Consider the following 24,770-nt stretch of genomic DNA (forward strand, 5'->3'; position numbering starts at 1 on the left):
TGACAGGACCTCAGTTTAGAAGCTCCTGACCTATTTGGATAGTCAAGCTCAGTGACTTAAAAGAAAAGAATGACATCTCTTAGAAAAGCCCCTCTTCCTTAAAACAGACCAAAGGTTCAGCGCTGCTGGCTAGCCTGCCCTTGGGTCCAGTCGTGGCCACTGGCCCAGCGAGTCCACTAGAAAGTCACAGGTCAAATGGAGCCCCCGGCTGTTGATCTCGGGAAGGACTCCCTTCCCCATCGGTCACCCTACACAGCCCAGCCTACAATGCCCACAACGCTCAGGCCTCAGAAATTTCTGGGCCTCACCTGTTGCGGCCATAAAGTGAGGGACCGGGTCATCATCCAGTTCGGATGGCACACGGCTTCACCCGCCGGCCCAGGCTCCACTGAACGGCCCTCACTGTCCGCAGACTCGAGGCCGACCCCCAAGTCTTACCTCCCCCAACGTGCGCCTGGGTTTTTGCCACCTTATTCACATCCCCCCTGAAATATCCTTCTAGGAACCAGTTTTTCCATAAAGTCCTCCCACACCCAAGAAGAGGCTTCTCCTGGAAGCCACCTGTGCACGCACGACTGTCCCTGCACTGGGGGCCCCTGGGGGCCTGCCTCCCGTGAGTCTGTGGGCCCCCTGTGCCTGGCCTAAGCCCCACACCCAAGAGCGGCTCCACGACACCGGGTGGCTCGGGACTGGTCTCGGCACCCCGCTCGCCCTCCAGCCGCAGTCTCTGTCCTGCCGTGGGACCCCGGACCCCCGGCTCCTCTCCTGCTCGCCTCGACAGCGAGGCTGGCCTGCTCCGTGTCCGTCACGAGTGTTGGGGGGACGGCATCTGTGTCTGTCCCTTCTCTCCCGTCAGACACGAAGCCTCTCAAGGACAAACAGGACTGCCCACGCCGTCCTGCACCCCGTGTCGGGATTTCGTGCCACTTTCTAAGATCGTGCAGTGCCGGCGAGGATTGGGTCCCATCACTCATGGAGTGGGGTGTGTGTGGAGGGTCGGGAAAGGGACTGGAACACCAGAACCGGCCCAACACATGCTCGTGTGATGCGGGGACCTGGCCTTGGGGCTCCGAAGTGAAGGTCCGTCGGGAGACTCTGCTGGGGTGAAGCGTGCGGAGTGCCCAGACGCCCTGGCACGTGCTCAGAGACCAGGAGATGTGGGCGCTCGCCAGCGTTTTCAGACACAAACACTCTCCACCCTTCGTAAAGGTGCTGCAGGCTGCTCGCACTGGCTCCTGCCTCCCCTCCGGTCTCGGCTCCCATCACCACCTGCGCACACGGGGCCCGACCACGCAGCTGCTCAGCCCTCACCACGCATGTATCAGCCACAGTTCTAGTTTCTGTATTTCATGCCCTGACATCCGGGGCCTGGCTGACCCAGCTGGGACTGCCCCTCCCAGGGCAGCCGGGTCCTAGAGATAACAAACAACTCACCTGTGAGCACACCTTTCCAATGCAAACCAACCAACCAAGAGCCCTCACCCCACCCCCTCCTCCACGGGGCTCCCACACTCTGGACCACTGTCCCCCTGCCCTCATCGCCCAGGGCAGGTGCCAGACAACCAGGGAAGGGCCCTGTGCCCCACAGCCCGCTGGAATGATCCAGACTAGCCAGTCCTCAGCCTGCCCACCCTGCCTTGTCCACTCCTTCCACGGAAACTGCAGTGAAGTCTGTGGTCCACACTGCCCCCCTCTGCCTCCTGGAAGACCCTGGTGCTTCCTCGCGTGGCCCTGCCCGGCATCATGTGCCCCTCCTCTCGGGATCTGTGAGTAACAGATGATCCTTTCAGGGAGTTGTGTCTCCTGATCCACTGGCCTCACTCTACCTGAAGAGAAATGGAATTCACATTTTAAAACAGCGGGTCCCATGCCTTTCACTCTGCTATTCTCTCTGCTTGGAATGTCCTGCGCCCCATCAAACTACTGTGCAACCTTCAAGGCTCAACTTAAAGTTCACCTCCTACATGGAGCCCTCCTTGATTACCCTATTCTGTTACCCGTTTTCTTTCTGATACTGTCTTGGCAACATTTTTTACAACAATTCTCACAAGCCTCATTTTTATTGATTATTACATTACATCTCCATCATCCCTCCCCCATTTCCCCCCAGATTGTGAGTTTCTGGAGGTGGGGACTAAAAGTTTTCCATCTTTGTAATCTAGTATGTAGCATGAATCCTGAAACCTATATGACAGTAGATGCTTAATAAATTTTTGCTGGATCAATGTATGACTAAATGAAACAAGTATAAAACCTAATGACCGGAAAAATGAAACATACAGGCAAATCTAAAATTCCAACCAGAGAATTAGGATGGAAGAATTTTGAGCGGTCCTCAAAAAGGACAGGAAAATATTACTCTCGTAAAATTTAATTTAGTTTGACAGTTGTGATTTATATGTGCATTGACCTCTATTTCTTGAAAATGACATTTGTAGTAAAACGTGTCCCTCGGTTGTACTTGAGCTGTCACTTACACTGCAGTATTTTCTTCTCCTGTCTTATTTTTAAAAGTCCCGTAATAGGACCTAAAAGGATCTGACAGACTAATGAAGAAAAAAGCCACTTCAAACCGTTCATCTTGTACAGATTTCCTACGCAAGTTGAGAAATAAAAGAGAAAAGTCGTCATAAGGGTGTTATTATGGACATTCAAGCAAACAATAAACATTTTGAAATATCCGAGTGTATATTTCACTGTCACCTATCCTCTCAGTACCTAAGCGCTCAGGCAGAGGCATTACACCAGAACAGAGCTGAAGCCCGTCTCGGCAAATTTACCCAGATGGCTGGGCCATTGTTGAAGGAGCCATCAGAGAAGTGACAGCCCTCTTATGCATTTGTGACAGACTGTTCAGAAAAAATGTCACTTTTTCTTCCTATTATGAAAAAGAAATTCAACCACAGTCAAGGCTTATTACAATTGAAATGCTGACAGATACTTATCAAAAGGGCCACAAACAGCCCTAATATCCACCCATATCGAGGGAAGGAGGAGAGATACTTAGCAATCAGAAATCCCCAACTCCAGACCTCGAAGTGATGAGATAAAAAGCATCTGGCCTGTGACCCTGCCAGAGACAGAACACACCTTCAGAGGTAGGAGATACATAAACAAAGGATGGAAAGTCTCTACTGGGAAAGGGGACCAGGGACGGCTGGATGCGGGATGGTTTTGGCTCCCTGTGAGTAAGCTCCCCCACCAGCAGCTGGACGCCCAGCTGGCTTCTGGCTGCACGAGCTGCTCCATCCCAGCTGCCCCCACACTGCCCCCACTGGGGACGCGGCCCAGCTTGCTCCTTTGACCGGAGACCCGCACGGAACTCCAGCACCTCCTGTCCGGAGCACCAGCAGGTCGCTGACCTTGGTGGGCCCAGCCTGGGACTGGCCTGGCGGTCGGCTTGATGCTGCAGCATTTCCCGGGGCTGAACCCTGCGCTGTCTCCACAGGCCTGTCCCAGGAACACTCCCGGTGCAAGGACAGTCCTTCCTCGGAGCCACAGCTACTCAAGCAGCTCTCTTTGAGTCCAAATATTTGCCTTGACTTTAATATTTTTATTATGTGCTGTGTTTATTAAGTGCTTAATCAGTGTGAGTCCGGTGCTGAGGCTCTCAAGGCGCTGTTACTCTCCCAACGTTTTCCCGAGGGAGCAAGGCCGTGCCACGTCCCCGTCCCTGTGCCCTTGGCAGCGCGATGGGTCTCCTACGCCCCCAGCAGCCTCGTGCTGAGGACGGATCCTCTCTGATGTGCCCGGTTCCCACTCTGGCACCGTCTTCGCTGGTCAGCCTGTCCCTCCCCGGCCTTCCTGGGGCCACGTACTTCCCGGCAGGTCCCAGCTGGTCCCATCCTGTGAACAGCCAGGCCCAGCTGAGGATGGAACACTGGATGATCCTGGGCAGAGCCGGGCATCTGTGTATCTTGTTCCAGGGAACCTCCGATCTTCCTAAGCCTCGATGTTTCCCAACTTGCTATTTAACACTTTTACGGACTGTTAAAGAGAAAACATCACTGGGAATGCACACACCGCAAAGTGGACCGTTGAGGGCAACATTTCAGAGAGCTGCTCCCCGGATGCGGGCACACCTCCCGTCCTCGCTCTAAAGGAGGGTCGTGAACGGAGCCTCCCCGGAGGCCCGCGGCCGTCCGCTTCCCCCTCACTTGCCGTGAGGTTCCGGCGCCCTGTTTCTTCCGTGAGTCCCTCTTCCCTCCGCGCTGGAGATGGGGGCACCCAGAGGTCAGCTCGGGACTGGAGCCCACCGGCCCTCGGCACGTGGGGAGTGGGGGCAGGCGTGGATGGAGCAGGCAGGACCCCCAGACTGGAGCTCCCAGGCGGCGCGCTGGCTGCAAGCCCAGCAGCCTGGGCCTCACCCGTGACAAAGCAAAGTGGACACACACCTGCCAGGACCGTGTTTTCCCGAGAACTCAATGCCAGGAGAGATTTACTGGGAGAGGCCTGGACCAGGTAAGATGGGGAAACACGGGGCCCCATACACCCCGAAAGCTTTCTCTCGGGGGAGCACGTCAGCAAAAAGAAAAGGAAACAAAGCCTGGCCTTCCACTCTTCAGCCCCTGAGCCGGGCCCTTGGGGGGACGTGTACTTGGAGACAGAGCGTCACTGCACCCCACACCCCAAGTTCTCCGCGGAAGGTGTGTCTCCAAATGCCACCGCCGCAGACACTGCTGGGCCACCGCGGGCATCTGTGAGCGCCTCGCCCACGGCTCCTGGGCACTGGCCCGCCACCTCCGCTGCTCTGTAGTTATCTAGAGACCAGCACTCAGCAGCCCGCGCTGCGTTTTATTAGCCCATAACACTCCCTGAAACAGTGCCTGTTGAGAAAATGGCTACCATTATGCACAAATAAGCACTAAATGGGCTTTTTCCTTTTTCTTTCCATTTTCGGATGGAACCAGTTTTTTCTGCACCCAAGTGGTACCACCAGCATCTTCATTACAGAAAACCTTGCTCAAAGCAGCCTCTGGAGAAGCCCGGGTGTTATCTTGGCTATTAGACACAGCCAACAGCTGCGAACGGCGAAGGCGGGGCTCCCAGACGCACCGGGCCGGCAAGTAGGATCAAAGGAAAACACGTCCCATTTGCAATCTCCCCTTTTACCGCACGCCATGAAAGTGTGGGAGGAGATGTTTTGCTTACTCTACAGTCAAAGGTTACTAATTAAGCAAAGCATTACGGAACTAGAAATACCCGTAAAAGCTGCTATTTAAAATCTTTTTTTTTTTTTTTGTGGTACGCGGGCCTCCCACTGTTGTGGCCTCTCCCGTTGTGGAGCACAGGCTCCGGACGCGCAGGCTCAGCGGCCGTGCTCACGGGCCCAGCCGTTCCGTGGCATGTGGGATCTTCCCGGACCGGGGCACGAACCCGTGTCCCCTGCATCGGCAGGCAGACTCTCAGCCACTGCGCCACCAGGGAAGCCCTGCTATTTAAAATTTTAACCCACGTCTGAGCATCAGCTAATTACAGGGCCTTTCAAGCAGCTCCTCCGATGATGAGGATCTTTGGTTCCATAATTCACTGATGACAACTCTGAGAACGCAGCCTGCTCGGCGCACTTCAACAAATGGTCAGAATTCAAAGGAAACTTTGCTGCAAAGACGTGGATCAGACGGAGGAAAGCGAATGCCGTCCTGCCACAGAACGTTTTGGCAGGAGCCCAGGCCTTGCTCTGGGGGGCCGCTCAGCTGTCCTCTGCCCTGGCTAACTGTCAAGGTCCCTGGGGATGGGGCTCAGATGTCACCCCCTTCGTGGGCCTCTACAGCCACTTGAAGGACTCCGTCCCTCCTTCCTCAGCATCCGCCAGCACCCTGAGCAAATCTCTATAATCACCTTTCTACGTGATTAATTGCTCAGTGGCTGACTCCTTGCTGGCCTGGGTGCCCCCGAGCCCCACTCCTCCGAGGATCCCAGCCCGCGGCCAGGCACAGGGCAGGAGGCGACAACCCCTTCTTGGGTGAGACACTGGGTGAGCGAACGCTGGTACTGCACTGCAGCACAGAGCGCCTGCCTGGGTGTGGCTTGCATCCATTTGAAGGGAATCAGGTGTGGAATATTCCAGAAGACGTCACCTATGCCAGTCACGGTCTCTAGGGCCCCATCATGTTGAGTCTAGGAAAGTTGGAGCCTGCCTGGACCAGCAATGTGCCAAGACACCCTCAGAGAAGTAGCGGTGGTGCACTGAGGCTTCCTGGGGGACAACATGACATGGACTTGGCCTCCCACTGCCCTGAGGCGCCAACGGGCTTCTCAGAGGAGATTTTACTTGTAAAGTGCCTCATGCCTATAGAATGCAGAGCCATGCACATCTTAGATACATAAATATAACCGAATGTTCTAGTGCTCCAGCAGCCTGCAAGACAGGTGCCATCGCTGCTGTTCTACAGCTGAAGGACCTGAATGGGAGGGGCGGAGCTGGGGTTCAAGGTCCGGTCTTTCTGGCCCCAATGCCTGCACTGTCCTTGTGTCACTGACAGTGTCGTTCTTCATATCACATGTCCTCAGGGACCTTGTCTGTGGCCCCTCCTGGGGGTGTCAGAGGCCGATGCATGGAATGTGATGAAGGCCAGGAGGGTGGCACAAGGAAAGATCTCTCTCAGAGGCTTCAGGTCTGTTCTCTACCTGGACGGGGCCATGTGTGTTTTAGGAGATGATGGGGGTGGGTCGAAGTATGTTCTGCCTTGAGTCTGCAGATAACTGAGCACTGGCCTAGCAAAGAAGTGCCTTTCAAGGCCTTTAAAGAGATGCCCATTCATTGATTTTTTTTTTTTTTTTTTTTTTTTTTTTTTTTTTTTTTGCGGTACGTGGGCCTCTCACTGGTGTGGCCTCTCCCGTTGCGGAGCACAGGCTCCGGACGCGCAGGCTCAGCGGCCATGGCTCACGGGCCCAGCCGCTCCGCGGCATGTGGGATCTTCCCGGACTGGGGCACGAACCTGCGTCCCCTGCATCGGCAGGCGGACTCTCAACCACTGCGCCCCCAGGGAAGCCCCCATTCATTGATTTTTGAATGGACACCCTGCTGTAATATGCCTTCGAGGTTAGTAGGAACCTTTCACAGATAAAAGCAGGATTCGTTTGCCCCAGAATGGATATTCATGCTAACCTTTGTCACATCATTGTGATATTTTCTTGGGATAACTTAGTATATGATTGAAAACCAGCTCCAACGAATCTGACCGAGAGAATGGATTAGTACAACATAAACCAGGTAGCAGTCTGTTGGTGGAGTCAGGGCAGAGGATGGAGGAAAGGGGCACCTCATCCACGTGGCAGGAGGAGTCGTTACAGGGGCCGCGTGCGTGTCAGCTCTGGGATGGGGTCGGCTCAGGCCCCTACCCACCGGGTGACGAAATGCTCGACAAATCCTCTTGTCTCCTCTTGGCCAGGAAACGTCTGTAACCCTCACCCCTGGGGTTTGGAACTAAGCTGCTTTTTATAGATGAACATTTACTCTCTAGGAATATTGAAACACAAATGGTTCAAGTAATGAATTTCAGGAGAAAAAATTACCTTTCTGGTTTTGAAGTTCCAACTGTCTGCACCACTACCAGAATTTTTAGACTTGCTGAGTTAACGTTAAAATATTTTAGAAAGACTATTTCCAAGGGACTTCCAGTTCTGGAGATATGGCAGACTAGCTAACCCGAAAAGCCTCCGACCCCAAAGCCAGAGCAGAGCTGGACAGTGTGTAACAGATGCATAACAGATGCATGGCTGGGCGCATGGGGAAGCAAGGTCCATGCCTGGAGGCCAACAGAGTGGGAGGTGAAGCTGCAGCCAAACTCGCCGTGAAATCTAAGCAAGCACTGACTATAAGAAAAGATAGTAATCGTCATCATAGCCTTTGTGGATATAGGAGACAAGGAAGAAGTGAATACCGGACACAATAACAAGTATGACTTGGAATTAAGGAATTTCAGAATCCTGTACCACTGGGAGGAAGACAGAGATAATGACTAACTTTAGACTTTGATAACGTAAGTTTGTAATTTAAAAGTTTTAGGGCAGCCTTCATCCTTCCTTCCAGCAGCTCAAGGCAAAGGAGCTTAGTCCGGACCTGTGCAAAGAAGGTGTCCACTCAGCTCAGAGGACTGGCCACATATGGGGGATTCAGCAAGTAAGTGAACAGAATGAGGATACTGGGAGCCAAGCAGGGCTGGTGTAAGTGTGGAAAGGTGGGTAGCCTGACTAAATGGACGGTACTGAATTGTATTTGCAGGTGCTGCTCTCAACTAATGCTTCTCAGTGCATGCAGACAGATACAGAGACAGACCTGGATGTAGCCCTGCACGCACGTGAGCACGTGTGTCTCCTAGATCTGTGCGCTCAGAGGGCCTGGGGGCAATGACACCCTAGGAGCAAGGAGCACATCTAGTGCCCACATCTTGGTTTCTAAATGCCACTCTCCACTGAAAGGATCCAAGTTTCCTTGGAGAATGGCTGGGAAGGAAGGTAAAAGAATAAGATAATCCAAGAACATCTTGTGCCAGAAAGTAAGGAGGTACTCCCAGGAACTGGAACCTGTGAAAAGGACACAGATGCTGGCTGGAGGGCCTCCCACTGGTCAAATGTAGGAAAGTTTGAGCATCAACATAAATAATGACAGCAATGGATTACAATCTGTTACATAAAATAGAAATCCATGAGTCCACACTGATATAAACAAATAAACAAATAAATAAATGAGAAGAGAAAGCTCTTTTGTTTTTTCACAATAAAAGTCCCATCAATAAATGTAGAAGAAATGATTGAATTAGAAAGGTCACAAGTACGTGTCTCATTATACTAATTAATTCTGGCAAAACATAATCGGTGAATGACAAACTAGGGATGTGAGTGGAAAGGGAATGAGATTTTCACATAATCTTGAAGTGTCTCCCCACAAAGTACTTGTTCATTGTGAAAGGGAGGAAAGTAATTTCACAGAGGACAAAAGCTGGTGGACTCCATTTCAATCGAGTGAGCAAAATTAACTCCACCAGGGCTTCCCTGGTGGCGCAGTGGTTGAGAGTCCGCCTGCCAATGCAGGGGACACGGGTTCATGCCCTGGTCCAGGAAGATCCCACATGCCGCGGAGCAGCTGGGCCCGTGAGCCATGGCCGCTGAGCCTGCGCGTCCGGAGCCTGTGCTCCGCAACGGGAGAGGCCACAACAGTGAGAGGCCTGCGTACCGCAAAAAAAAAAAAAATTAACTCCACCAAAGATGGGGCATTTCGGTATCATGTTAAACCCAACAAGACACAGTGTGAAGAACTCAGCATCACTTCTGTGACATTCTGACCAAAAATGCATAATCTGGGTCCAATCATGAAGAAATATACACATCTAAATTGAGGGATATCCTAGGAAATGAATGGCCTGTCATCTCTGAAATTGTCAAGGTCATGAAATGACCGGAATGGCCAAGGAACTAATCCAGGTGAGGGGGATGGAGAGACAGGACAGCCAGGTGCAATGTGTGGTCCTGGACTGGATCCTTTTGCTACCGAGGACATCTGGGGACAACTGACAAAACTTGGATAGAATGTCTGGGTGAAGGGTCATTCTTTGTAGTATTCTTGCAACTTTTCTGTGGTTTTGAAATACTTTCAAGGTGAAAGGTAAAAATGAACTTCAGGGCAATCTCAAACTTTTAAGAAATGGCTACAGGCTGGCGGTGAGCTAGCTGTGAGCACGGCAGCCCAGGAGCTGCACACCCGGGGGAGTCTGTGCCATCGCCCACGGGCCCCGTGCCATGGACCTGCACCGCCCTGGCCACTCTGAGACACCAGGTGCAGGCCTGCGGAAGGGGCACGGCCACCTCTGGGGAAAGGCACGGAGCCTGCCCAGATCATCCTCCCTGGGGAATGAAGCCTCGGAACCTCTGGAAAGAGACGTGGGCAGAGGCCGGATCAGTGACACGTCCTACTGCAGGCCCCATGCATGGGGCCCCCAAGGCAGGACCAGAGCAGCAGACATGGTACCTTTTCAACCCCCTGTGTCACCTGGGAAGTTACATACAAACAGGACGGACCCCACGCCCGGAAATGCTGACGAATTGATTTGAGGTGGGGTCTGAGCGCTGGTGTGTCCTGGAATCTGCACTGACCCGCGGCTGGGATGAAGAATGCTGGCTACCTTAGGAAGATGGTCACGAGGCTCCTGTCTGTGCCAGCAAGGCCAGGGCATCAGCACCCCTCCCTCTCAGCTCCCCTCAGAGCAATCACAACTTTATTTATGAAAATTGGTGAGAAAGTGAACTCTTGGTCTTAAAAGCCAAACCAACAACCAGAAAAGCCAAGTTCACTTATGAACATGAATACAAAAATCTTAAACCCAAACTAACCCAAACAAAATAAACATCAAATTGTGTTTATCTCAGGAACACTGGGACGGGCGAACATTAGAATATCAACATAAATCATCTCACCAACAGATGAAGGAAGAAAAAACATGAACAACTCAGTAGATGCAAAAAACAGTTTGACAAAATTAAACTTCTTTATGGTTTTTTTAATCCTAAAAAAAACGCAAAAAAAAAAAACCCTCCTAGCAAACCAGGATTAGAAAAGCATCGTCTGAACCCAGTACAAACTAGCTGCAAAAACAAGCCTCAAGAATCCCACACAAAACCTCCCATAAGTGTTGTAAATGTCACACTTGATAACAAAGTCTTAAAATAATTTCTTTAAAGTTAGTAATAAAACAAAGGTTGTTCTAACGCTGCTCCAATTCAATATGATACAGGACGATCTAGCCCTCCCATTAAGAACAATAAATAACAAGAAACAGAAAAGAGGAAGAAAGGTTTCAAAGGAAGAAATAAAACTGTCACTAGCAACAGGTGATGTGACTTCTTTACAGGAAACTACAGAAGAATTAACAGACTAACAAGAGATTCTCCAAGCTTCTGGCCGTGAGGCCCTCACACCAGGCTGGGTGCTGGCACAGCTGCAGCCTCGGGTGTGGGCCAGGGGCCAGGCCACTCAAGCCGGGTCCCCTCCTGGGCTGCGCGTGCGGTCCGGGGGTGTAACTGAGTCCCTCGGGTCTTGTCTGCAGGAGGGGGTCACAGCAGCCTCCGCTCGGTCAACACGAGGTTTAAATGAGTTAATGTTTGCAAAAGCACTTAGAACACAGGAAAGTTCATTAAATTAAAAAAAAATTCAAAAACCAACTGTGATCTTATATGCCAGCAACAGAGGCAGAAAATGTAACAAAATGTACATACATTGATTAGTCCTCCGGACCATCTTGCAACAGCACTACTGACCCTGTTTTATAGACAAGGACACTGAGGCTTGCGCAGAAGTTAAATTAGGTCCAGGACCACAGAGCTAGGAAAGGGGGGCAAGAAAAAGGGGGGGCCAGGGCCGCTGGTGCACAGTCCATACTTTTCCAATCACAGTTTTTGAGGCATGCTGATGGCCCCTCAGTTTGCCTGCCTTATTGGGAGCAGAGTGAAGGTAGGAATAGAAAGCCCAGTGCTTTTGCCAGGAAGAAGAGAGCTGACAGAAGTAGATTTAAACAAATGGAAAGACGTATCATGTTCTTGGATAGAAAGACGACATCATAAGACCACAGCAAGGAGAGTAAAGCAGTGTGCATGCATGCGTGTGTGTGTGCGTGTGTGTGCGTGTGTCTGTGTGCATGCGTGTATGTTGGTGGGGATTGGGAAGACCTTAGCAGACATTAAAACAAATTTTAAAGCCTCTATAATTAAACAGTGTAGAGTTAGTGCATGAACAGCCTGACTAATAGAACAGAATAAACAGTTCAGAAACAGACCCAAGTGCATATGGGAATTTAATACTACAAATCAGGAGGAGGAAAAAACAGACTTTTTAATAGATGTTCTGGGGACAATTGCATAGCTATTTGCAAAGTGATAAAAAATGGACTCATACCTCACTCCATATAAAAGAACAAATTCCAAATGGATGGAGACCTAAATGCAAACATGAAACCATAGAACTGGTAGTAAAAAAATTGGGTGAATTTCTTTTTAACCTGACAAGGAGGAAAACCTTTCTATTTTGAAGTGCAAAACCTTGCAAGAAAAGATTGATAAATTAGACTTCAATTTTTTTTGGCATGGCAACAAATTATATATATTGCTGATGGAAATGCAAAATGTACAACCTATATAGCAGAGGCATTTGGTAATGTCTAGGAAATTTACATACACTTTCATTGCTTGATCTCGAAATGCCATTGCTAGGAATCTATCCCAAAGACTCAGTGGCAAAGGTACAAAATTGAGTATGCAAAAGGCTGAAAACACCTTTAGGTAGAATAATGCCCCCTGCAGGCATCCTCCCAACCACTCCCCCAGGTGTCCACATCCTAATCCCTGGGACCTGTGGGTAGTTACTCCACACAGAAGGGACTTTGCAGACGTGATTAAGGTTAAGAGCCTTGAAATAGGGAGATGATCCTGGATTCTATGGGCGGGTCCTGAAAGGTGCGAGACTGGGGCAGCAGGGTGGGTCAGAGGGATGAGACAGATGGAGACAGCTGACGCCTGGGAAGGACCTACCCACCATGGCTGGCTCTGAAGGTGGAGGGAGGGATGTGGTGGCCGTAGAAGCTGGGGATGGTGACAGCCAGCTCCGTCCTAGGACCACCGGCAACAGCCTGAATGAGCAGGAGACGGTGGTCTTCCAGAGCCTCCGGACAGGAACGCAACCTGCCCACAGCTGGACTTCAGCCCATGGAGCCCAAAGCTGTGAGATAACACACTTGTGTTGTTCCAGCCGCTGGGTTTTGGCTGTTTGTTGTGTCAGCAGCAGGAGAGGAACGCACACCCCAGGTGTCCAGAGGACCAGCTGCACACACAGAATTGCACGTCCACACAAGGGAAGACCACCCGCCAGGCATGTGATGTTCACATGTCCTCAAACGAAGAAAGCAAAGCACCTTCTGCATACGGAAGGGGGACACGGGTACGTACGTTGCTAACGCTGCAAAAGACAAAAGAGAACCAGCCAGAAACCTACTGTGGGGCTTCTGGGGAGGGAGGAAACAGAGTCAAGGGGGAAAGACAAACACAAACTTCCCTGAATATGACCAGCAGTTTTGACTTTGAGATCATGCAAATGAGTTACGTGCTCAAAAATAAATTAAATTTTAAATGTTTGAACAGTTTTTTAAAAAGTAAAAACGAGGGCTTCCCTGGTGGCACAGTGGTTGAGAGTCCGCCTGCCGATGCAGGGGACACGGGTTCGTGCCCCGGTCCGGGAGGATCCCACATGCCATGGAGCGGCTGGGCCCGTGAGCCATGGCCACTGAGCCTGCGTGTCCGGAGCCTGTGCTCCGCAACGGGAGAGGCCACAGCAGTGAGAGGCCCGCGTACAACAACAACAACAAAAAAAGTAAAAATGATATTTAAAGAAAGCAACCTCTAAAAATTGAAGCGAAAGAACAAAACGAAGACACTGAAATGAATGAAGCTAATCTGTATTAGGTTGGTGATAGAAACACATAGAGAAGAATCTAGACTCAGTATTTTGGCTGTACATCCACAGTGTAATACGGTCTAAGGACAAATAAGTTGCATTCAGCAGGCTCCTTAGCAGTATCATGGGCATTGCAATTTTGAAACTCTTTATAGAATAATAGAATAAAGAAAATAAGTAATTTTGTTAATATTTCTAGAAAGCACACTTTTAGTATAAAAGTTACTGAAAACGTAAATTCAAAGTTAAGTAATCTTAAATTTGAATTGGAAATATCAGTACGAACTCACGATGTTTCCAAAAATATGCATTTCCTCTCTCTATCCGCCGGAAAAGTCTAGAAACAATGACCAGTCAGCAGCAATGAGCACCCTCCCCTCCCCTTAGTGCCCAGATTATGGCCTTTAAATACGATTCGACACTAGACAAAACCAGGCAGCAGCGGCTCAGTTTGAGCTTCAGCTCGGCACTCGAAGGCACAAGACTCCCGGGAAATCCCCCTGCATCAGGAACCAAGGAAATCACCCAAGATCAGTTATCGTGAAGTCAAAACACCTAGAACATGATGGGCTGCCCGCTGGCCAAGATGGGTCAGTGTCAGGTTCAAAAAGAATGATGATTGTAGGTGACTGAAACAGACTGAAAATACAGAGAACCCGTCCTGTCCTACTGACACTCAGCAAAAGAGAGAGCTGGGCAAAAAAGGAAGAAAGAAAAACCTGTTGACCCTGGGAGTGACTGGGAACCGGTTCCTCGCTCTGCAATGCCCTGCCTTCCTGTGCTCAGGGTAACGACCTGACCTGAGGGAGGAGGGAAGCGCTGCTTCTCGGAGCTCCAGCTACTAAACGCAGAAAGACTGATAGAAAGTTGCCATTTTGAGTATCTGCAGATGATACTGAATTCAGGCAAAGGTCACCGATGGGTGAGACCACTGTATACAAAGCTGACGGGAGGACAAGGCAGGGACCAGGCTGTGCCGATCGTGCGGTGTCCCTACGTTCCCTAGAGTGGGACCCTGAGACCCCATGTGTCCTGATGTCCCGCCGTATGAAGCCCCCAGCCCCGCCCAGGAATTACTCTCCACCACAGTGACCACGACAACTATCCAATGGAGGTTTTAGAACGAACTTCCTGTTTACAGGAAACACGGGGGCAGGGGGACACGTGAAGTGACACTACAAGGATGCAGATGGGAGGGCTTCTGCTTCTCCCATCGGAGATGCTTCTCCGATGGAGGGCATTCCACGGGACAGGGGACTGGGGTTTGTAACAAGGCAGTGGCAGGGGAACAGAAGGGGCTCTGGGTGAAAAGGGCAACATCTCTAGTGGCAGAAGGCAGCTGAGTGGTGGGCGGGGACAGGGTGGGCTTGAGGGGGTGCTCGGGAGGATTGCAAAGGGTGCAAGGGAGCTTCTGGGGGCGATGGGCTTGCTCACTATCTAGACTGTGGCAAGGGCCTTACAGGTATACAGACATGCATGTCTGGGTCAAAACTTAACAGACTGTATACTCTAGAAATGTCAAGTTTATTATATGCCAACTATACCTTGAAAAAGCTGTTAAAATTTTTTTTTAAATGATTTAAGAGACACGACAACCAGAGGCACAATGTGAACTCTGTGTGGATCCTGTTCTCATCAAAGCCACAGTAAAAAGACATTTTTGGAAAATCTGGGGACATTTGAATGTGTACTGATTATTAGATGATATTAAGGAATGTTTATTAATTTTGTCAGGTGTGATGATGGCATTCTCATTATGAGGAAAAGCATCCATAGTTGAACGTAAAGTTATCGAAGGAAGACGAGTGCACAAGATGAGAACAGGTGTGCAACCCAGATGCAGACCGAGAGACAACATTCCTAACAAACATTCCAGAGCCTTCCCGTACGAGGCCCCAGAGGGGACCAGCACTCTGACACCAAAGACGATGTTTTCTTCTCTGGGACTTTGTCCTGTGGACTCAAGTCACGAGTCTGGCTTCTCTTGCTCAACACTGTGCTTGTGAAATTTGTGCCTATTCAGTGCTGAATACGTGGGAATAAAATGACGTGTGGTCTGAGATACGCAGTGGCCACCAGTGGAGAGAGGGAAGGAGGGGCATATGGGGCGGGGGAGTACGAGGCACAAACTAAGCTACAGGATGTGTTGTACCCCACGGGGAATAGAGCCAATATTTTATAATAACTATAAATGGAGGACAACCTTTAAAGATTGTGAATGGCTACACTGTACACCTGTAACTTATATAACATTGTACAGCAACTATACTTCAATTTAAAAAGAAAAGGTGCAAACTGATAGGCGTGAAATAAATAAGATATAAGGATTTAATGTATAGCACAGTGAATATAACCAGTATTTTGTAATAACTTTAAATGGAGTATAATCTATAAAAATATTGAATCGCTATGTTGTACAACTGAAAATAATGTAATAGTATGAATAGACGATACTTCAGTAAAAATTTTTTTAATTGAAAAAAAAAAACCTCAAAACACTCCAGCAACAATAAAAAGTAGGACTAGATGGATCTAGATAAGAGACGAGCCTGGGTGATGGGTGTGTGTGGGAGCTCATGAGATCACGCTGCTTCCTTCTGGGTATGTTTAAAGTGTTTTAGATTAAAAGGACAAATAGATCAGCTGTGGAACAGAAGCACGAAGCAAACGTAGTGTGGAGAGAAGTGCTATGTGTTCCCCCATCTCTTCCTCTCCTCGGACAGACAGAAGGAAGGGCCCTTCCCAGACCCCCTGCGGCTGCCTGGAGCCCATGCCTGTCCTGGCGAACAGAACCCAGGCAGAAGGAGTGTGGACGCTCCGAGGTCTGGCTCTGGAAGCACAAGACGCAGATCTTGAGTTGAGCCACGGAGGGGTGGGCATCTCCACTCCTGTGGCCCCGCCTGGCCTGACTCACCCTCGGAAGCCCTGGGAGTTTGTGTCCTTGGCGTTCACCGTGCCCAGCTGTACTGCTGTCCAGTGACACCAAGGACAGACTCTCGGCTTCTGTGTCCCTCCGAGCACTCGCCTGGCTCCATCTGGCAGACTCTGAGACGCCAGGATTGGTTTCCAGGAGATACCACAATTTTTCTCCTTGATTTTCTTCGATGCGTTTTCAAGTTCCCTTTTATTCTTTTGGTTTTCATTTCCAGGGGATTTATTTTTTCAGTTTGATGGGAGGTAGGGGCATACGGTGATTTTTTTCCTACATAAATAATTGTTCCAGCCCCATTGATTGATCAGTTCCAAATAGCTGGTTCCCATTGTCAGAATCCTGCAGAGGTTTCTGGAAACAGTTGCTTAATGAAAGTTTTGAAGATGTAGATGGATTTCGTGCCCTGATTCACCGCCAGTTTCCAAGAGCGAATTGTCTTGCGGTAGAGCACAAGCACAGTCATGAACATCACTAGGGTTTTACTACGGACAGTAACTATTTGGAAACTTTACCACCCCCGTCATGCGGCTCTTCGTCCGTTTTCTCGGCTCTTAGAACAAGGCGCTTCTGGGTGGGTGGGATTCACCGAGGCCCCTGTGACCCTCCCTCTGACGCACGAGCCCTGTGGGGCTTGCTATCTTGCTATCGTGCTTTGAGTCAGAGGCAAAGTTCTCCCTAAGGTCGACCCTCAGGATCCCCATGACCTGCCCCCGGCTCTTCCCTACACGCCCTCATTCCAGCCATCCGGCACCCCTGCCATCCTCACAGGTAAAGTGCATGTTCCTCTCCCAGCAACCTGAGGGTCCTTCTCCTGAGAGAGAACTTTCCTCCTTTACGGCACAGACTCTGTCTGTTTTTGTTTACCACTGTGCCCCTCGAGCCTAGAATAGTGCCTGGAAATAAACGCGCTCTACAAACATTGCTGAGTAAATGCATGTTCATTCATTCATCTGAGAGAAAAGTTGTACCAGACAATCCTCTTAGTCTGTTCGGTAGCTAATTGTGATATAGAATTAAAAGAAGAATCTCAACCAACGACGCCATCAAATTGGGAGAACTTACTATATATTGAACCACAACTTGAATGTTCACCCCGTGATCACTTCTCCCACCCCCCAGTGACAGCCCAGCCTGACATCCCGTTTTCCCCCATCTTCCCACACCCTGACCCCGGCATCCCAGCCGCCTCCAGTCTCTGGTTCTCCTCCTCCAAACATCACCGCCTCCCAAACTACCCAGAGGCAGCTCCAGCTATGGACTCATCACTCTGCAAAGGCACCAGTCAACCGTCTCTCATCTTTAGGCCCCAGTGTTACCCTGTGGAAACTGCAACTCTCGGCTTCCAGGAGACCATACCTGTCCCTCCACGATCCACCTGGAGATGGACGTCTTCCCGTCGTAGCCGGGTCGGAACTGCAGGGTGGCTGAGCGAGGGCTGATGTTGGAAATGACCAGATTGGATGGGGCACCAGGGAGTTCTGGAGATAAATGAGAGGGGAAAGGTGGAGATTTAAATTCTGTCACAGCTTAGGAAAGGTATCAACATGTCAGCAAGTAAACAGTTCCAAAACGCCTTTATATCAGAACACGGTTTGTTTTCACAACCACGAAGATGAGAAGCACAGCTTTCCAGGAATGTGCTCACAGCATGACTGCCCCTCCAGCGGGGTGGCCCGTTAGGCTCCAGGCCACGTGCCGTGTCACTAGAGACCTGTGAATGTGGCTCCCAGATGACAAACCATGAAGGTCGGGTCACGTCTCACTCATCATCTCCCTGAACAGCAGGTGATCAGTAGACACTTGTTGAGTGAAGAAAGGATGGACGAAGGCAGTTCTTCCAGGATCCTCAAAGAACCCAAAGGACCGACCGTCCCTCCTCCCTCTGACAATGACCTTGAGGGCCTTCGAAAGAGGCGAGGGGAGCGTGCACCCCGTGCGTCTCCAGGCAGCCTGACGTGGGGAGGTGTGCAGGTCCTGAGCTGTAGGCTTCCTGGCTCTGGTTTCCAAGACAACTAGATCCAGGTGAGAGTGCAGGACACTTCCTGCTCTGCCGGTGCTCGGTCGCTCTGGCAGCTAAACGAGGGGCGGGGGGTCCTGCACGAGGCTCCCCCGTCTCAGGCTGCCTGCGGCTAAGCCTCCTAGCTGAACACAGGCCCTGGGGCGGGTTGCCCACTCCCCCCAAGGAGCCTGTCCCACTCAGAAGTGAGATACCGTGACTTCAAAATGAGAGCTCTTACGTTATTGGGCGATGCAAACACTCTAGAGAAAGACAGCAGGATGAAATGAAGGCGAAAAAGATGCAGTGGGAGCAGCAGAAAGGCTCTCAGGCCGTACTGTTATCTGAGGAAGAGCTCCTGAACTCGCCCGTGTTTGGGGTATTTAAGACCAGGTCTCGCACAGGGACAATAAGACCTCTTTGGTGATCAGTTCAGTATTTGCACAGGCAGCGTCGCTAGACCCTCAAAGGTCCTTTCCACATCACGTCTAATGAATTTGAAGAGGAAAATATTTAAATCGAAGGACAAGTGACTCTGTTTTGCATATTTCTCAGCTCTCTGGATTCTTCAGCTGGTTCTTCAGCCGTTGATGGATGTAAACTTTAAGCACGGCAAACGGAACACAGCCCCCAACGGGATCGTCATCACGTGATTTTGCTCGGCCTGCCCTAGGATGGACCCCCGGCTACAGGTGACTCGAACCGTCAGGGAAGGAACAGCAGCCCCGCGGCCTCCTCCGAGCCTGGGTTATCAGGGTCACTCGGCACAGCTGGGCCCGTGTCCCCTCCAGCACTTCTCTGTGTCCAGGGCAGAGCTGGTCACAGTCACACTGGGGGCGGAGGTGAGGTCAGCTCGCCCACTTCCCAGCCCCGGCTGGATGGTGTCCAAGCCATCTGGGGAACAAGCTGGTCACGCACAGGGACGTGTCCCCCGTGTTACCCCGGTCGCTGCACGTCAGCCGTGTGTCTAACAGATTAAATCATGTGCCATCATCATCACTAGTTATTAAAGTACTAACGACATTTTAAATGTGTGCTTTGGGAGCTGGCTGTTTACGTAGAATAACTGAATCTCTCTGGAAGCCAAAGACTTCTTTCTTAAGAAAGGATACATGTATTTTGAAAATATCTTTAAAAAAACATCGGATTGCCTCAAGCGTGGTCCCCGACCAGCAGTGTGGGTGCCACCTGGGGCCTGTTCCACTGCAAGCTCTCCAGCCTCACCCCAGACCCAGGAGTCGGCCATGCAGGACTGGGCCCAGCACTGATCTGGGGGGAAGCCCTCGTGATTCTGATGCTCACGACAGCGTTAGAAGCGTCACTGCCTGAGAGGGAAGGCAGTGGTGACTGCTTATCAGTAGACAGGAAGCCTTCTTCGGGACCCTGGGGGCTCAAGGCTCCCCTGACGCCCAGGAAGGTAGAAAGTGCCCCGTGGGGTCACAGCGCTCAGAGGACAGGAAACACTCCCTCCTCTACCACCCCGCGGCTTCTCATGAAACACAGTCCCTGTGCGGAGAGGCGGTTATTCCTCTGGGGAGTTTTAAAAACTGTATACATTTTATTTGTTTTGTATTCTCTTCAGGTCCCCTGTGGTGTGCCACGCTTCCAAGAAAATAATTAGGTTACAAAACCCTAACTGGGCGTGGGGGTAAGTGCTGGCTTCAGCCTTTCCGGGCCTGATGAGCAAAGCCTGTTGTGCTTTTTTCTCAAAGACCAAAACGAGGCCAACTGACATTTTTTAAAGAGCAAGAGACCTCTGGCTTTAATTACAGAAATGAAGGGATGGCCCCATGACATCCTCTCACACCCACACGTATTTTGTGAATTCCTTGGAAAAACACTTTCATTTTAAACATAAACTTTGGAGAGAAAAAGTTGAGTGCCAGTTCCAAAGCGGGATGAGGGCGAACGTTTCAGAGGGCACCCTGACTTCCAGCAAGCCCGGAGAGGAGGGTCACCTCCGCCCTGCTGTGCGCGGACACTCGCTTCACCCTTCACGCCCCTTCCTTGCTCCCCTCCCCCTCTGTACCTTTTCTCCCTGCCTACCTTCTCCTCGCTCCTTCCCTCAAGCCCACATTTTCACTGTTTTGTTGAGTGAATGCAGTTTTGTGCTTCCTGGTCTTAACTGTAATGTTCATTGACCCCCGACCACCCGAGCCAGGAGCTGACACCCCTCTTTTAAAGGCCCCCAGGGACTTCTGCACAAAAGATGCCTGTCAACTCCGAGCGTGAGAAACGGCCCAGGGAAACGCGGCAGCGGGGACGCCAGGGCCCGAGCGCACTGACCTGGGGGCACCCCAGAAGAGATAGTGGACGAGGTGGCCAGGCCAGCGCCCACGGCGGTGAGGGCCGCCACGTCGATGGTGTAGGTGGTGAGAGAGGACAGCCCTTGGATCTTATACTCGTGCGTCGAGCTGTTGAGAGTGAGCTCCAGCCGCGAGTCGCTCTTCCCGTACACCTCCCAGGAGATCTGGTAGCCTGGAAAGCAAGCGAGGGCACAGGGTTAGGCCCGGGGTCCCGGGGACAGAGGCTGGGCCACCCGTTTATCTCAGAGGATCTGGAGCAACAGCAGGGAGCTCAGCCGGGCCCCGTGAAGTCCACTGCGAGTCCACAGCCCCAGGAAATAAGACCCTGGGCTGGGCCCCTCCATCGGGCCGCTGGACCCACAGGGGCGGCAGGAGGTCGGGGCTGGCATCTTGGCAAGCTCGGTCCCCGGAGCATGGACGGAGGGGCCTGAGGGATGACTGGCAGCCTGCGGTGCTCGGTGCAGCCTCTTGTCAAATGATAGACGTGCTTCATCCGTATTTCCACTTTTAGAAGCTGATATTTTCATTACACGGTACCCTAAATCAGCAGCTTGCTCCTGGCTTGCGACTAATTTGTGGAAACACTGCCACTTTTCCCTGTACAAAATGATTGATAAAACACTTTTTGCCTTCAAGTTTCTCTCCCCCAGGGCACGAGTGTCGCTTCCAGCTCTGCCTTCCCCTTCGAGCCTGTTTTCCGAGCGACATCTGATCTCCTCTGTACTCAGATCGTCCAGCGGGGCCTCATCATCACAATTTATTCAGCCAGTGCAGTTTGGGGCTTAGAGAAAAAAGACCCTGCCAGCCCCTGGGTCAGCCCCCTGGGAGGGGGCGTCTGTGATTAGAGAACATTTAAGAGTGTCTCCTAAAGAGGGAGGTGGAGATGGAGGGCGCTCCCAGGGGGCCAAAGGCAGAGTGCTGAAAGCGCTTGTTCTTCCGTCTTCCCAGCCGATAAACTGGGGAGACAGAAGTACTGGGAGGCGTCTTGTCGTTCCTCTCCCTCTGATGAAAGCAATAAACAGAGTGAGGAACTCGCACTCGCAGGTAAACAAGAATTTAGAGGAGAGCGTCCCGGGACCTCAGTGTTTTGAAAACAATAAAATTTTAATGTCAGAAGCCACTGCCCGTCTGCTGCCCCACAGTCTGGCGACCTCTGTGTGCTCGGGGGCTCCTGTGCTAGGGTGGGGCGGACGGGGCACCCGGCAGTGGAGGAAGCAGGGGGTCCTGCCACACGTCGGAAGTCCCTAGCTGCGCTCCTGGCCCGCGGGGACCGCTAAAGCCCACTAGGCCCGCAGTTCCAGCTGCCTCTCGGGGGGCCAACCACTCACCATCTCCCGACTCCGGATCTTAGAGCCTCCCTCCTCCCGGGGACCGTCCTGACCTCTGGCTTCCCGCATTCTCAGTGGGCCGGCACGAACACCACGATGCCCTAAAATCAACCCGTTCTGTCCTTTTGGCCAGTTCAGATGTTTGGAACTGATTGTACAATTAAAAAAAGAGAAACCTTCAGGGCAGTGAGGATTAATAACTTCAAATCCACAGAGTATTTATGAGGTTCCTGTGGTGCTCTGAGCACTTCACCTGCATTAATTCACTCAACCTCGTGCCAGAGCCCTGAGGCTGGAGCCATCATGACCCCTACCTTACAGAGGAGGAAGCCAGTGCCACCAGAGGTGCCTGAACTGGCTGGAAACAGCCCAGGCTCTTCACCCTCCACGGAGCCTCCTTCCACACGACCCGCCCTCGGAAGTCCTGACGTGCACAGGTAAACCCGGAAACCAGCCCTGGCCTTGCTGGGTTGGCCTGATAAATCTGTACACGGAGTGATGACGCTCGGGCTCTTCCCTGAACGCACAGGAGGAGAAGGGGGTCGTTATGCTGTTACACACGCTTGCTGTTATGTATGTTGTGAATGTTACAACCTTGTCTGTCGGACAATTTTATTTGTTTAAAAGCTATTCTTCATCAAAATTTACTAAAATATAGTCTTTTGTTCTGCATGGCAACCTGGAGCCCAAGCTCAGCAATTACAGCACCTTTAGCGGAAGAGAATTACTAGGATCTCCTGGCATCAAAACTGACAATCCAGTGTGCTACCGTCGTGGATACACACACCACCAAACGGACAACTGAAGACGCTCGTGTGCTCAGGAAAGGGTGTGACAAACACCAGCAGAGAGAGGAGCTGGCCTGGAGGCCGCGCACAGAGGGACCAAGCGCGGGCGTGTGGCGGGCAAGGCCCCGAGCGGGCCGTCCTGGCCGTGAGTGTCCCTCTGGCTCCGATGCAGGAACGGGGGGCCCCCAGCCAGGGGCCGGGCCTCCAGCTGGCGCCCAACCTGCTCCAAACAGATGCCCAACTGAGACTAGCGACTGGAGGAGCTTCCGAGCGAATTCTGCGTGGATCCGACGTGAACTCTCTGCGGGAGTTCAGTGCAGCCAATCCCAGGCTGTCTGCCTGCATCCGGGCCCTCACAGCCCAGAGCTCACGTAGGGAGAGAGGAGGAGGCTGGAATTCACAGGGAGCACTCGTGGGCAGTTCGCGCGGGCGCCCGGCAGCCCTGCCGCTCGCCTCTCCTTCTGGCAGCACAGGGAAGCTCCCAGCACCCAGTTTCCCGCGGGCCGTCCGCACCACAGAGTAGCCCGCTCGCGGGACCAACGTCACGCTGCCCGGCAGCTGCTCTAACAGCCTCGGGCGCTGATGGAGCAGCTCCAGAGGGACGGTCGCTGGTGCCCTGCGGACGTTTCCTGAAAGGGGCTTTTGGAGGCCAGGTGTGCCCACAAACACGGTTTTTCTTTTGCTACACTTGGTAAAATTCTCTCCCTCCAGCCTGGAAAAGGCCTCTGGGGTGCTGCCGGCGTGCCCCACGGGAAACCCAGTCAACCTGGGGAGCGCCGCCCTGCGTGTCCGGGCAGAGCGTCCAGGGCAGGGAGAGCCCCACGGAGGGCAGAGGTCCCTGGCAGGTGACCACCGCCGGGCTCCCGCCTCTGGGGAGGCCCTCTTCCCCCGCAGCCCATCCTACAGGGTGGGCGGGAAAGGCGACAGCACAGGCCAGAGGTGGTGGGACAACGCGGCCCCGAGAGAAGAGAGCGGAGCGTCTGCTTGCAGCTCCGACCCAGACCCTCGGAGCTGCCACCGCGTACGCGCTCCCAGCCCAGGGGCAGGGGGACCCAGCTCTGAACAGCCCGAGCTGCGAAGGCCGAGTTCCACGATAAACAATAGCTGCTGCCTGTAACTACAGGTATTTGTTTAATAAAACACGAAATTGGGTTCATTAAGCTCTGTCAGCCGGTGTGACGGGTGACCATCCATCGGGAGGACTGGTGCCCGCCGCTCAGCCTGGGGATGTCGGCTCCACTCGGGTGATGACGCCCGGGGGTCTCCTTCAAGACTGGAAACTGGAGGCGAGACCTCGGTGCTCCCAAAGGGCAGGGTGGGGCTGAGGGTGTGTCTGTAAGGTGGCAAGGCCTGCCTGCCTGCCTGCCTGCCTGGGGAGTGTGTCCACCAAGCCGTCCTGGCCAGATTTCTGAAACGCAGCACACTTAGGTGAAGCCTAAAGGCTGAGCTGACGGAGGTAAATGGTCTGCCCCTCCCCACCTCAGCCCCCTCTGAAATCAGCAGTAGGTACCGCTCTAATTCACTCTAATTCAGCCACAGATGGTCCCCAAGGGGCCTGAGCTAGAAAGCCTTTTTCTTCCGAGTGGTAGCCTCCTGCTAAGCATTTGCTTCTGGACTTGCTTTCCCTCTCACTAGTCTGTTTTTCCTCCCTTTGTGTACCTTAAAGTGACATCCTGCTGTGTGCAACCTCCAGCCTCCGCCCCTGCACCCACCTGGTTTAATTCCTTCCGTTCCTGGCCACAGGAGGGCTTCTTCATTACATACTCAGCACTGCAGTCCTCTACTAAGAAGACCTCAGAACGTGCAACAGATTGGGGTTTTGAGGTCCAGTTTCAATAGTGACTTTTCCCCCTTCCTGGACTTAACATTATTTAAAGTGGGTATTTCAAAACATCAGCTTCCTGAGGGCAGAACTAGATTTGTAAATTTACTTTATTTAACAGTGAGGGTTAGAGGCGGCATCAGATCTCAGGTCCCAT

General features: G+C 52.0%; 1 protein-coding gene across 1 annotated transcript in view; it reads right to left on the reverse strand.

The window, feature by feature from the left end:
• SDK1 (sidekick cell adhesion molecule 1) overlaps positions 1-24,770 on the reverse strand; it is an 831,209-nt gene that overhangs the window by 117,891 nt on the left and 688,548 nt on the right. Inside the window, exons 21-22 of the mRNA XM_060079272.1 lie at positions 20,656-20,847; positions 17,730-17,851 (exon numbers count right to left, since the gene is read on the reverse strand). Coding sequence (XP_059935255.1) covers positions 17,730-17,851; positions 20,656-20,847 — 314 coding nt within the window. The remainder of the gene's footprint in view (positions 1-17,729; positions 17,852-20,655; positions 20,848-24,770) is intronic.

The sequence above is a fragment of the Mesoplodon densirostris genome, chromosome 16 (assembly GCF_025265405.1).
Source record: "Mesoplodon densirostris isolate mMesDen1 chromosome 16, mMesDen1 primary haplotype, whole genome shotgun sequence".
In the NCBI taxonomy this organism is placed as follows: Eukaryota; Metazoa; Chordata; class Mammalia; order Artiodactyla; family Ziphiidae; genus Mesoplodon; species Mesoplodon densirostris.